This window comes from Chiloscyllium punctatum, chromosome 47 (genome assembly GCF_047496795.1).
Source record: "Chiloscyllium punctatum isolate Juve2018m chromosome 47, sChiPun1.3, whole genome shotgun sequence".
Taxonomy (NCBI): Eukaryota; Metazoa; Chordata; class Chondrichthyes; order Orectolobiformes; family Hemiscylliidae; genus Chiloscyllium; species Chiloscyllium punctatum.
This window is the reverse complement of record NC_092785.1, coordinates 25,513,869-25,526,410: the sequence shown is the minus strand read 5'-3', so window position 1 is coordinate 25,526,410 and position 12,542 is coordinate 25,513,869. Positions and strand designations below refer to the sequence as shown.

At 43.7% G+C, this 12,542-nt stretch overlaps 1 protein-coding gene across 1 annotated transcript in view; it reads left to right on the top strand.

Moving 5' to 3' along the window:
* Positions 1 to 7,422, top strand: part of LOC140468548 (uncharacterized) — a 112,953-nt gene extending 105,531 nt beyond the window's left edge. Inside the window, exons 19-22 of the mRNA XM_072564638.1 lie at positions 575 to 631; positions 3,477 to 3,590; positions 5,972 to 6,083; positions 7,302 to 7,422. Coding sequence (XP_072420739.1) covers positions 575 to 631; positions 3,477 to 3,590; positions 5,972 to 6,083; positions 7,302 to 7,339 — 321 coding nt within the window. The 3' untranslated portion in view covers positions 7,340 to 7,422. The remainder of the gene's footprint in view (positions 1 to 574; positions 632 to 3,476; positions 3,591 to 5,971; positions 6,084 to 7,301) is intronic.
* Positions 7,423 to 12,542: the final 5,120 nt, after the last annotated feature.

Sequence of the window (12,542 nt, the reverse complement as noted above, 5' to 3'; positions counted from 1 at the left end):
AGTGCTCATGAGCTGTGATTTTATACTGCTATAGATTTTTGGGTCTCGGTATGCCCACAGTTCTGTGAGGAAGGGAGCTCCAGGATATTGATCCATAGACAATGAGTGAACTGCCATATAGTTCCGTGACAGGATGGTGTGTCACTTGGATGGGCACTCACAAGCGATGGTGCTCCTCTGTCATCTGTGAGCTTGTCCTTCTGGCAGGGAGAGCTTGGCAGATCATTGGTCAGCCCTCAGCGTGAGAGTATTGGGAGATTCATGTGTGACAGTTCTATTGAATGTCAAAGACAGATAGTTAGATTGAAAGTTCAGACTCTTCCAAAAGAAAATCAGGTGAGTAGTTGAGAGAAAAGTGGAGAGAAAGATCAGCTGAAAAGCTGTGATGAGGATGGAATGGGTGGAGACTTATACAAAGAACAAAATAATTGCTACTTCATGCTGTACACATACATTTTAATCCTTTACATATGTATTTACAAAAACAGAGTATGCTGCAAAGTGTTTTGATATTCAGTTTACAATTATTGTTACACCACCAATGTTTCTTACACAGTGTACTTCTATCCCACAGTTTATCATAGCAGGATCACTGGTGGTGGACATTATAAACACTGCGAATATCCACCTCGTAAGTATTTTTAACATTTTAACTTCTTGGGATTGTGTTGCATGACCTGGTCACAGTTTGTCCTGAAGATCCCCTCCTCAAATCCTCCAGGGGAATTTACGATATAAACTAACCCAAGCCCAGTTGTTATCGCCATTTTATTTGCAGTATAATGCTTAAGTGAATGTGGCAGTACAAGCGTAAAATAGATAAGTAAGTGGCTGGAAAGATAATGTACTGGAGAGGAGTGTTTTTGATTTCTGGGACAGGAACATAAACTCAAGGGAAATGGGACCTGAGCAGGCCTGGTAGACTGGACCTCAACTGAAACAGGATTTCTTTTTGGATGAGTCTGGGAACATTTGAACTGAATTAGCTTTGGTATATGGGAGCCTAGAAGTGATAATAAAAAAGGATGCCAATGTGTAGGGAAAGTCTGTCAACTGTGGAGTTAGTACGCCATGTTATCTATGAGCTTGTCCTTCACGCAGGGAGAGCTTGTGGCTTTGACAGCTCATTGGTCAGCCCTCAGCACGTGGGTAATGGGGGATTCATATGCAACAATTCCATTGAATGTCAAAGACAGAGAGTTAGATTGAAAGTTCAGAGTCTTCCAAAAGAAAATCAGGTGAGTAGATAAGAGAACAGTGTATAGAAAGATCAGCTGAAAAGCTGAGATGGGGAGGATGGAGTGGGCGGAGATTTGTACAAAGAGCAAAGACCAAGATAGTTGTTGCTTCATGCTGAGTTGAAAGGAATAATGTCCATCTGAGGATTTATCTGAATGTGTGGAGTGAGGTAAATAAGACTGGTGAGTTATAGGCACATGGAAATATAATGTTGTGGGTATAACTGAAACCTGGCCCTCAGCAGGACACATCTGGACAAGCATAACTATTTGTCATGACGTGGAGGTGCTGGTGTTGGACTGGGGTGGACAAAGTTAAAAATCACACAACATCAGGTTATAATTCAACAGACACTAGCTTTCAGAATGCTGCTCCTTCATCAGGTGGTTGTTAACGTTAGTGCTTCGAAACAAACGTTTTGGGCTATAACCTGGTGTGTGTGATTTTTAACAATTTGTGGATACAAGATTTTCAGGAAAGAAGGGTGGAGAAAAGTCATGATTACTAAGGAGAATTTTGCAGTACAAGGAAGAGATATCCAGAGGATTGAAGGTTTGAATTAGTTTTCTGCGAACAAAAAGAGTGCAGCTATATTCCTTGTTGCTATCTATAAACCATCACCAGTTTACAGGGACATTATGAAGAAATATAAGAATTGTTGAGTAAGTATAATGAATTTTAATCATGTGATTTGGACTGGGACAGTTGTACAATAGAGTTCCTAGAATGTGTTCAGGACAATTTTCAGAATCAGCACAATTTCAGTCAAACAAACATGGAGCAAACATGGACTGCGGATGCTGAAAGTCAGAGTCAATAGATGTGAAACTGGAAAAGCACAATAGGTCAGACAGCATCCAAAGAGTAGGAAAGTTAACGTTCTGGGTGGAAACCCTTCGTCAGGACTGGGGAGGAGGGAGGGGATCCCAATAGTATGTAGAGGGAGGTGTTAATGGGGATGGGGGAAAGGTAGGTGGGAACTTGATAGGTGAGTGAAGGTAGAGGGTTTTAGTGATTGATCAGTGGGAAAGTTGGAGCAGATCGGTGAGTAGGAAGATGGGCAGGTTAGGTCAGATCAGGGAGGCGAGGGGGGGGGAAGGGTGGGGTTAGACATGGGATAAGGTTGGGGGTGGAGGGATTTTGAAGTTGGTGAAATCAATATTGAGTCCATTGGTCTGTAAGCATCAATAACATTTGGGCTCCCCCTCCCCAGTCCTGACAAAGGGTTTCCACTCTGACAGTGGAGGAGGCCAAAGATGGACATGTCATCGGGGGAATGGGAGGGGGAGTTAAAATGGATGACAATCGAAAGGTTGGTTTGGTTGATGATTCTTGGGAGTGAGGTGTGTTGAGTGGAGAGCATTGAGGGACGGTGGTCATTATCATGAAAGGTTTAGGTTTACTTTAGGCAAGTACTTGGAACAATTCAGGGTAAGAATAATTAACTGGGGAAATTACAAAAGGCATTTGGTAAAGTCTCTGCAGTTCCCTCGATAAAGAAATAGCAGAAAAATGGATCCAAAATTGTCTGAGTGTCGAGAAGCAGTACAGAGTAGTTAATGGTTATTCTTTGGACAGGGCAACTTGTGTAGAATACTGGGTCACAGCTGGTGTATTTGGCACCAGACTTTTCTGAAAGATTGCAGAAAAAGTTTACAAAAATAGTTGCAGGGCTGAGGGTCATCTGTTTTGCAGATAAATTGGAGAAGTTTGGATCCTCTTTCTTCAAGAGGAGAAGGTTCTAATATGTTTGAAAGCATGAGTGATTTGGATAGAATAAATACAAATAAACTGATCAGGAATCAGAAGAAAACTGAATTCAATTGACAAAAGAAATGACAGCAACAGAGCTTTTTGCCACCCTGAGTCGTTAGGATTCGGAATTAGGTGCCCAGGAGTTTGGTGGCTACAGCTTCAGTTGAGGAATTCAACAGGAAGTTATCTGCAAAGGAAGAATGCACAGGACAACAGGAAGTTGACCAGGGAGGGGCGCTAGTTGAGTCACTGCTTCATTGAGACTGGACATGCATGTGGGCCAAATGAACTCCTCCTGTACTTTCCCTATTCTTTGGGTCCAGAGGGCTGGAGAAGAGACACTGATGTGGTCAACGATTTCAGGAAGACGTGAGAGGGGAGAGGCACAGTTAGTAGTTCCTCCAGAAGGGAGAGGACATCTTAGTTGTAAGTGGATTTGATAATGAGCTGATTGCAAAGTAACCTGTTTAAACTTCCTGCAGAAACAAGCAATAATAGTGATGCACATAGTCAGCTGTATCGCAGCTGTTGTCGGCACAGGAGTTTACTTTGTCACACTCAACTTGATGGAACCACTAACCTCAAGCTTTTACTTTGTGAGTAGCTCTTCCGTTGTGAGTGTTCGGCAGTAGTAAGATTTAGAAAGTGGAAGAGAAGAATAGAAAGCAGATACTTGAGAGGAAGGGAGGTTGTTCTCAAAGAGGGAGAGAAGGAGTCAGTGGTACAAAGTGGAGACAGTGCTTTGGAATAAGGGGGCAGGGGGTGGTGGAGAGAGAGGCTAGAGGGAAGAGAGAGAGAGAGAGAGCCAGTATTCAAAGCTGGGAAAAGAGAGAGATGGTTACTTCATCGGGGAAGAAATCTAGCAAGATGTCAGATTTAAGAGTGAGAGACAGTCTTGGCATTGGGGTGCAGGTCAGATATGGGGAGAACATAGAATGTTACAGCGAGGTAGAGGTCCTTCGGCCCTCGATGTTTCGCCGACCTGCAAAAATTAATCTGATGCCCCCTAACCTACACCCTTCCATTATTGTCCATATGTATGTCCAATGCCCATTTAAATGTCCTTAATGTCAGCAAGCCTACTCCTGTTGGAGGCAGGTCATTCCACACCCCTACTACTGTGTAAAGGAACTACCCCTGATAGCTGTCCTAAATCTATCACCCCTCAATTTAAAGCTATGTCCCCTCATGTTAGCCTTCGCTATCTGAGGAAAAAGGCTCTCACTGTCCACCTTATCTAACCCTCTGATTATCTTACACATTTTGATTAAGTCACCTCTCAACCTTCTACTCTCCAGTGAAAACAACCTCAGTTCTCTCAGCCTTTCCTCATAAGACCTTCCTTCCATACCAGGCAACATCCTAGTAAATCTCCTCTGAACTCCCTCCAAAGCTTCCACGTCCTTCTTATAATGCAGTGACCAGAACTGCACCCAATACTTCAGGTGAGGCCTTACCAGTGTCTTGTACAACTGAAGCATGACCTTATGGCTCCGAAACTCAATCCCCCTACCAATAAATACCAACACACCATATGCCGCCTTAACAGCCTTATCAATCTGGGTGGCAACTTTATGCACCTGGACGCCGAGATCTCTCCGTTTATTTACACTGCCAAGAATTTTACTATTAGCCGAGTACTCTACATTCCTGTTACTTCTGAAGTGAACTACCTCACTCTTTTCCTCGTTAAATTCTATTTGCCACTTCTCAGCCCATCTCTGCATCTTATCTATATCCCACAATAACCCAAAACATCCTTTGGCACTATCCACAACTCTACCTTAGTGTCATCTGCAAATTTACTAACGCATCCTTCTACGCCCACATCCAGGTCATTTATAAAAATGACAAACAGCAGTAGCACCAAAACAGATCCTTGGGACACACCACTGGTAACTGAGCTCCAGGATGAATATTTCTCATCAACCTTTCAGCCAGTCAATTTCTGATCCAAACCGTTAAATCACCTTCAATCCCAAAACTCCCTATTTCGTACAATAGCCTACTGTGTGGAACCTTATCTAGCACCTTATTGAAGTCCATTTATACCACATCAACTGCCTTACCATCATCCACTTGTTTTGTCACCTTCTCAAAGAACTCAATAAGGTTAGTGAGACAACCCACCCTTCACAAAACTGTTGACTATCCTGAATTAAATTATTCCTTTCCAGATGATTATAAATCTATCTCTTATAACCTTTTACAACACCTTATATACAACCGAAGTAAGGCTCACTGGCCTGTGATTACCAGTGTTGTCCCGACTCCCCTTCTTAAACAAGGGAACAGCATTTGCTGTCTTCCTGTCTTCTGGCACTACTCCTGTCAACAACGATGACATAAGAATTGAAGCCAAAGGCTCCTGGGCTTCCTAGAGAGTCTGAGAATAAATCCCATCTATCCCCGGGTCTTATCTATTTTTAGGTCTTCAAAAATTGCTAAAACCTCTTCTTTGTCAACCTCAATCCCACTTAATCTTGTAGCCTGGATCTCCATATTCTCACTAACATTGCCCTCTTCCAGTGTGAATACTAACGAAAAGAAGTGGGGAGAGTAAGAGATGTTCCTTAGAAAGTGGTACAGGACACAGCAAAGGGATTGGGTTTGTACCTGGAGGAGGGAGGACGTGACAGTAGAGCAGTTCTCTGGTGGGAGAAAGGCAAACGTCAGAGTTGCAGACTGCACTCAAGACCGAAGCACTGGATTGGATGATGGTGATAGGGCAGTGATTGGGTGAAGGGGCCACTGCTGGCGAGAGGAGACAGTGACAGTTCACTGGGTGGGGAAGAAGAGAAAGGAAGCAGGGCTCAGAGAGATGTCTACCTCTTATAAAGTGGGGATTGAGTGCGAGACAGTGAAAGAGGCGGGGTTTGCATTGTTGATCAGGAATAGAGTTCAAGAAGTAAAAGATGAGGGGTAGGTCCCACACTGAAGAGTGGTGATTGGAGTGTCCCACTTTTGTGTTTTACAGTTGGGGCCATTGATGCTGGTATTCTTCCTCTTGCTGCTGTGTTTCCTGGAATGTATCATTGCCTTTTTCGTTTTATTCCTTCACTGTTCAGTCCTCATTCAGAGTGTGCATGGTAAGCTTTTCAGGAAGGTCAGAGGGTGTTTGAGTGGTGGATAGTTTCACATCTCTCAGTATTGCTCAGCAGCACGTATCTGTCTAAAGGCAGTGTGGGCAGGTAGGTCACTCCCTCACAGTGACCACTGCAGGCACCTAATACTTCCTGATCTCCTATTACTCCTTCACCTTGCATATATCTTCCAGTCCCATAAAACCTCCGCATTTCTGTATGCTTTATGTCCAGCCACCATCTTATTCAAGTCAGACAACCATCCCTATCTTTGTAACCTCCTTCAACCCCTAGACTCCTTCCTATCTCTATAAACTCCTCCAGACCCTATACCCTTCCCTTTCTCTGTAATCTACTGTAGTCCCTACACCCCTCCCTATCTCTGTAACCCCCTTCAGCCTTTACAATTCCCCCGCTCTCCCTTTCTCTGTAATCTCCTTCAGGTCCTGGATGCTCTCTACATCTATAAGCCCATACAGGTTCTATACTCCTCCGTGTCTAACCTCCATCAGGTAACACACCCCTCCCTATCTCTGTAACCTCCTCTAGACCCTACATCCCTCTCTACGTCTATAACCTCCTCTATTCCCTACACCCTCCCTATCTCCATAACCTCATTTGGCCCCTACACTGCCTCCCTACCTCTTTAACCTCCTCCACCCCCTATCTCTGTAATCTCAGCCCATTGAAATCTCGAAGTCTGTAACCTCAGACTCCAACAACTATTTCTATCTTTTTAACCTTTGCAGCTCCTTGAACCTCCCAATGTTATAACCTCCTGCAACAGCTACAAAACTCCCTCTCTCTTGTACTGTCCCAGGCTCCTGCAACCTTCCCTGTCTGTGGCAACTTCTCTGTGCTCTTTCAGCTGCTACAAATCTCCATGTCTCTATCACCTCTTGCAACCCGCCTCACTTCTGTAACCTACTCTGTTTGTGGGTGGTGCACACATGTAAGGTTTCTGATTAGAGGGTAGGAGGTGGGAATCATTCTGTGGAGGTAGGTGGGAGTGGTGCAAGGCCTGTGCTGAGGGCAGAGCTGTGCAAAGGGATGTGACTGCGGTGAGGGTTGGTGCTGTGGAGACGTTGGGTAATTTGGGGAGAGGTGTTCGGGTGAGTAGAGAGAGTGGTGGTCTGGGAGGGCAGGTAAATGCTGCTCTTGAAGTTATCCAGAGCTACATTCTTGAAGTAAAACAGGAAACAATCTCCATATTAATATTTTTAGCCAGAAGATCCCAATTGCATTTCCAAAGTCCACGTTGAATGTTGCTACTGGAAGATCCTGGAAAGACCAGTTTGCCGTTCGGAATTGAAGATGAAAACAGCAGCTCCCTCTTGAAGTCAAGGTGGCTCTTTGGTTTGGGACATCCTTCATTCCCTCCCGAAATGTCGCCAGCTGATGTTCCATTTTAGTCCAAAGGTTCCTCTTCTGTTGAAGCGATTGAAGTTGGGATTGCACAGGGAAAGAGGAGGTTAAAAAGCAAATAGGCCACATGACTATCTTAGTCACAGGGATCAAGGCTGATCTCTCTCAGCACTGATCACCGTTGACCTCTTCATGTTGTCAAGATGAACCTCAGCTGTAAAGCTGGCCAAGAGGATTGGATTGCTGAAAATGCCCCTTTATTAATCGGGCCATCCTTCAGTGCCTCAAATCGTTTCCAAACACCTCCCTGATATGTTTCTACATGCCAGGTAATGTCTGCAAGTGATTGGCTGATATTATCGTGGTTCTGTACAGTAACATCACACACTTAGAGTTCAGAAGGGGCACATTTGGCCATCTTTGAGCTTGTTGAAGTGTGGTCGAATTTGTCCCACACTTTTAATCTTGCAGAGGTTTCATACATTTAGCTGATTTCTCTTGATGAGGTCCCATTGCATTAGTTTCCATTTCCCTTTCAGTGAGTGTGTCTCAGACCACAGCAACCCGCAGCGTGAAGAAGAATGCTGTCAGGTTGGCTTTGGTTAATTCACCAATTACCTTCAATGAGTGTTGTCTTGTTTCAAATCTGTAGTCACTGAAAGCAGGCCCTTCCCATTTACTTTGTTAAATATTTGCTGATTTTTAATAGCTCTGTTAAAAGTCTTCTCGCCCTTCTCTGCTCTTCGCAAGTCTCACCGCTGAAAGTTTAGGTTACCAATTAAACATATCCTAACTTTTGTTTTGTTTTGTTTGAGACTTTAACCAGTTCAGGCAACAGGAGACAGTCTGATGAAGTGGTTTTGGAAACATTACTAAAGTAATAAAGTAATGCTTCATAAAGCAGGGTGTTGAATTGAAAGGCATACTGCAGCTTTGCTTTTCCGTTTGGCTCGGGGCATGGAGTTGACACTCGATTTCTGGACCCACTCCACTACCTCGATGTCCTTGTGTTTCTGACTGGACAGCAGGCGATGTTAAGTTCAGTTACAAACTTGGTGCACGCATTTTGGTCACTGAAAGCTGCTGCTTGCTATTTCCAAGCCATGCCCTATTGTCAGATCAGTGCTGTTATTACATTCTAATTGGCCTGGATGATGCTGGCTCCTAATTGTCTCGAGGAGTGTCTGATCAATTAACTCATGTCATCTGCTATTACTCCCTTTCAGGACATAAGAAATTAGAACAATGTAGATGTTCAGCTCCTTGAGTTTGTTCCACCCATTCAGTAGGATCATGATTAATCCAACATTCCTCATATCCACTTTGCCCATAACCGTTGATTATCCAACCAATCAAGAAACTGCCTATCTCAACCTCGAATAGACACTAGATCTCTGCCCCCAACACACACACAAAACACAAAGCTCTCTGTGGCAGGGAGTTCCAAAGACACTCAACAGTGAGAGAAGACATTCCCACCCAGATGTTGCCAGGGTTGGAGGATTTGAGCTATAGGGAGAGACTGAACAGGCTGGTGCTGTTTTCCCTGGAGCATCGGAGGCTGAGGGGTGACCTTATAGAGGTTTACAAAATCATGAGGGGCATGGATAGGATAAATAGACAAAGTCTTTTCCCTGGGGTCGGGGAGTCCAGAACTAGAGGGCATAGGTTGAGTGTGAGATATAAAAGAGACCTAAGGGGCAACTTTTTCACATAGAGGGTGGTACGTGTATGGAATGAGCTGCCAGAGGAAGTGGGGGAGGCTGGTACAATTGCAACATTTAAAAGGCATATGAATAGGCCGGGTGCTGGCAGGTGGGACTGGATTGGGTTGGGATATCTGGTCGGCATGGACAGGTTTGAAGTTTATCCATTCTTGCATTCTGAAAGATGAAAATAAATTGAATGGGGGGCCTCTAATTCATTCACTGATTTTTTTTTAACCTTTATTCTGTTCAAAATCCCATGTCAAATGAAGCTAATCAGTGTGACAGTTTTGGTTATCTAATAAATGAATTGCCCAAACCCCTTGATTAGATTCCAGTCTGTAATTCACTCCCTCATATCTGCTGTTCCATATATATAAAATCCCCAATCCCCTCCATTAGATTCCTGTCTGTAACTTGTTCCCTAGTTTCTGTTTTTCTATATGTATAAAACTTCCGATCTCCTCAATTAGATTCTAGTCTGTAACTCCCTGCCTGGTATCTATTATTCCATTTACAAACTCCACCACCACCATACTACCCCTCGGTTAGATTATAGTGTGTAACCCACTCTCCATTATGTATTGTGGTCTTTATAAACTTGCTGAGATCATCACTGAGATTCCAGTCTGTAGATGATTGAATATTGACCCGGGAGCAAGAACAGGGAAAGCTGCAATTTACTTCCTATACGTTCTGTTTCTACAAAAAAAATCAGATTCAAGAATTCTGTCAGTTTTTTTGGAGTGCAACTCACTATCGCTTTCAATGGGAATGGAGGGGAAACTTAGTCTGCATGAGTAGATGGAGAAGTCTGTTATAAAGTATATGTAAGTTGTGATTGATTAACATGCAAATTTCAGACTGTGTTGAAACCCACTGTTCTGGGATAATTAAGTGTTCCAACAGAGTCTGGTGAACTTTCCAAACTTCAAACAGACAGAGTGACAGAATGTACAAAAGGTGACATATCTGGTCTGGGACTGAATTGTAGGTGTCAGGACTTGTTTGATTCCGAAAGCAGGAATTTATTAAATACTATACTGTCCCACTGGGACTTCAAATTTTGTGATGCCTAAAAAAAAATCTGGAATTAAACAAACCTCGTGGACACAGATATGTGTTTCATAAAGTCATACAGAACAGATACAGAGCCTTCGGTCCGACTCATCTGTGTCGATTATAATCCCAAACTAAACTAGTCCTACCTGCCTGTACATGGCCAATTATCCCTTCAAGCATTTCTTATTCATGTACTTATTTAAACGTCTTTTAAATGTTGCAACCATACTTGCATCCAACACTTTCTCTGGCAATTCATTCCACACACAAACCAGTGTGTGTTTTTTAAAAAAAAACTTGTTCCTCATGTCTTTTTAAAAATCTTTTTCTCCTTAAAACATTTCTCCACTCAAAAGTATGCTTCGAGTTTTAAAATCCCCACCATTCACCTTGTTCATACATATCTATCAACCTTTAAAAGACCACCTCCATCTCTTAGACACCACTATTCAGCCTCTCCTAACAACTCTAACCCTCCAGCCTGGCAACATTCTGGTAAATGTTTATTGAACCCTCGCCACCTTAATAATCTCCTTTCTATAACGACACATTATTCCAGAAGAGGCCTAAGCAACACCCTGTACAACCTCAACATGATGTCCTAACTCCTGTATTCAAAGGTCTGAGCAATAAGGCAAGCATGCTAAAAGCTTTCATGACCGAGGTAATGTGTAGGAGTATGTGATTTTGTGAAGTGGTGAGTTTGTGTGGGACCAGTGACTAACAGTGATCCCAGCCAATCAGGTAACAATGCACATAACTAACAACTGTATCAGCCAATCATTCAGATAATCCGATCTGCTATCTACAATCAGTCAATTTAGCCTGGCGGGTAGTATGATAGACAATCATCTTGCCCAATGAGAAATGGAGTACATTGATGTCTGGGTGATAATGGGCAAGGATGTCTAGATCATCACCAATCATATAGCAGTATAGTAAAAGGTTCCACCTACAAATTGTTATTGACAGTCATTTCAGCCAATCAATGAGAACATGTGGAACTGGTGGATGAGTCAGCATTCTGTTTTTCTTATTCGTGTGTTTCTCAATTTGTGAGAAAAAGTGTGTAAAACTTAGTGTGAAATAGAATATGTGTGAAAGTGAGTATGAGAGAAATAGTGAGAGAGAAATGGTGTGTATATGTGTCAGAAATTGTGAATGTGAAGTACTGTCTGAGTGAAATGGTGTGTGTGTGAGAGACAGGTGGAAGTGTGTGAGGAGAGGGCAAGAGTGACAGAGAGACAGCAAGCGTGTAAGAGAGAGCGAGAGTACAAGAAAGGGAGAAGGAGGGAAAGTGTGTGTGAGAGAGCGAGAGTACAAGAAAGGGAGAAGGAGGGAAAGTGTGTGTGAGAGAGCGAGAGTACAAGAAAAAGAGAAGGAGGGAAAGTGTGTGTGAGAGAGCGAGAGTACAAGAAAGGGAGAAGGAGGGAAAGTGTGTGTGAGAGAGCGAGAGTACAAGAAAGGGAGAAGGAGGGAAAGAGTGTGTGTGAGAGAGCGAGAGTACAAGAAAGAGAGAAGGAGGAAAAGAGTGTGTGAGAGAGCGAGAGTACAAGAAAGAGAGAAGGAGGGAAAGTGTGTGTGAGAGAGCGAGAGTACAAGAAAGGGAGAAGGAGGGAAAGTGTGTGTGAGAGAGCGAGAGTACAAGAAAGAGAGAAGGAGGGAAAGTGTGTGTGAGAGCGAGAGTACAAGAAAGGGAGAAGGAGGGAAAGTGTGTGTGAGAGAGCGAGAGTACAAGAAAGAGAGAGAGTGTATGAGAGAGGGGTAAATATTTTGAGTGATCTGGCCTAGTCCATAACATCAGCAGTGTCCGGGAAAAATAAAATTTGATGTGGTCACGATGCCGTTATTTTTGTGGGATCAGCTCGGAGCTGACAATGATTTTCTGTGTTCTCAAACAGCTGGATGGTAAAAGGATGTCTCTAGCTGAGAGCAGGACGACGGGGTCAGTAATAGATAGCAGTTCCTAAACGTCAGCAATGGACCGAACAGTTCAAGAAAACCTTGTTAACCCAGAGACTGCGGGGGCAAAGAGTGATTGAGACAAGTGCAGGGCCCCTCCAGATATTGTTCCCCCTTCTGTCCACCATGCATCATGTTTTGCCACAATCCAGACAGGTGACAATGGCTGCCCTGGTGCCCATCAGGCTGTGGTACCCCAGTTGATGCCACCTTGAGCAGTCAAACCTGGGTGCCGGCTATGCCACGCTGGTGTTGGAAGGTGGGGAGATTGTGCCCGAGCTGTGGTCTGTCTGGTGGTGATGCTGGGATCAGGCTGTCCCTGTGATCCTCCGGGCTCTGGAAGGAGGTGATGGGGAAGCGGATCTCCAGC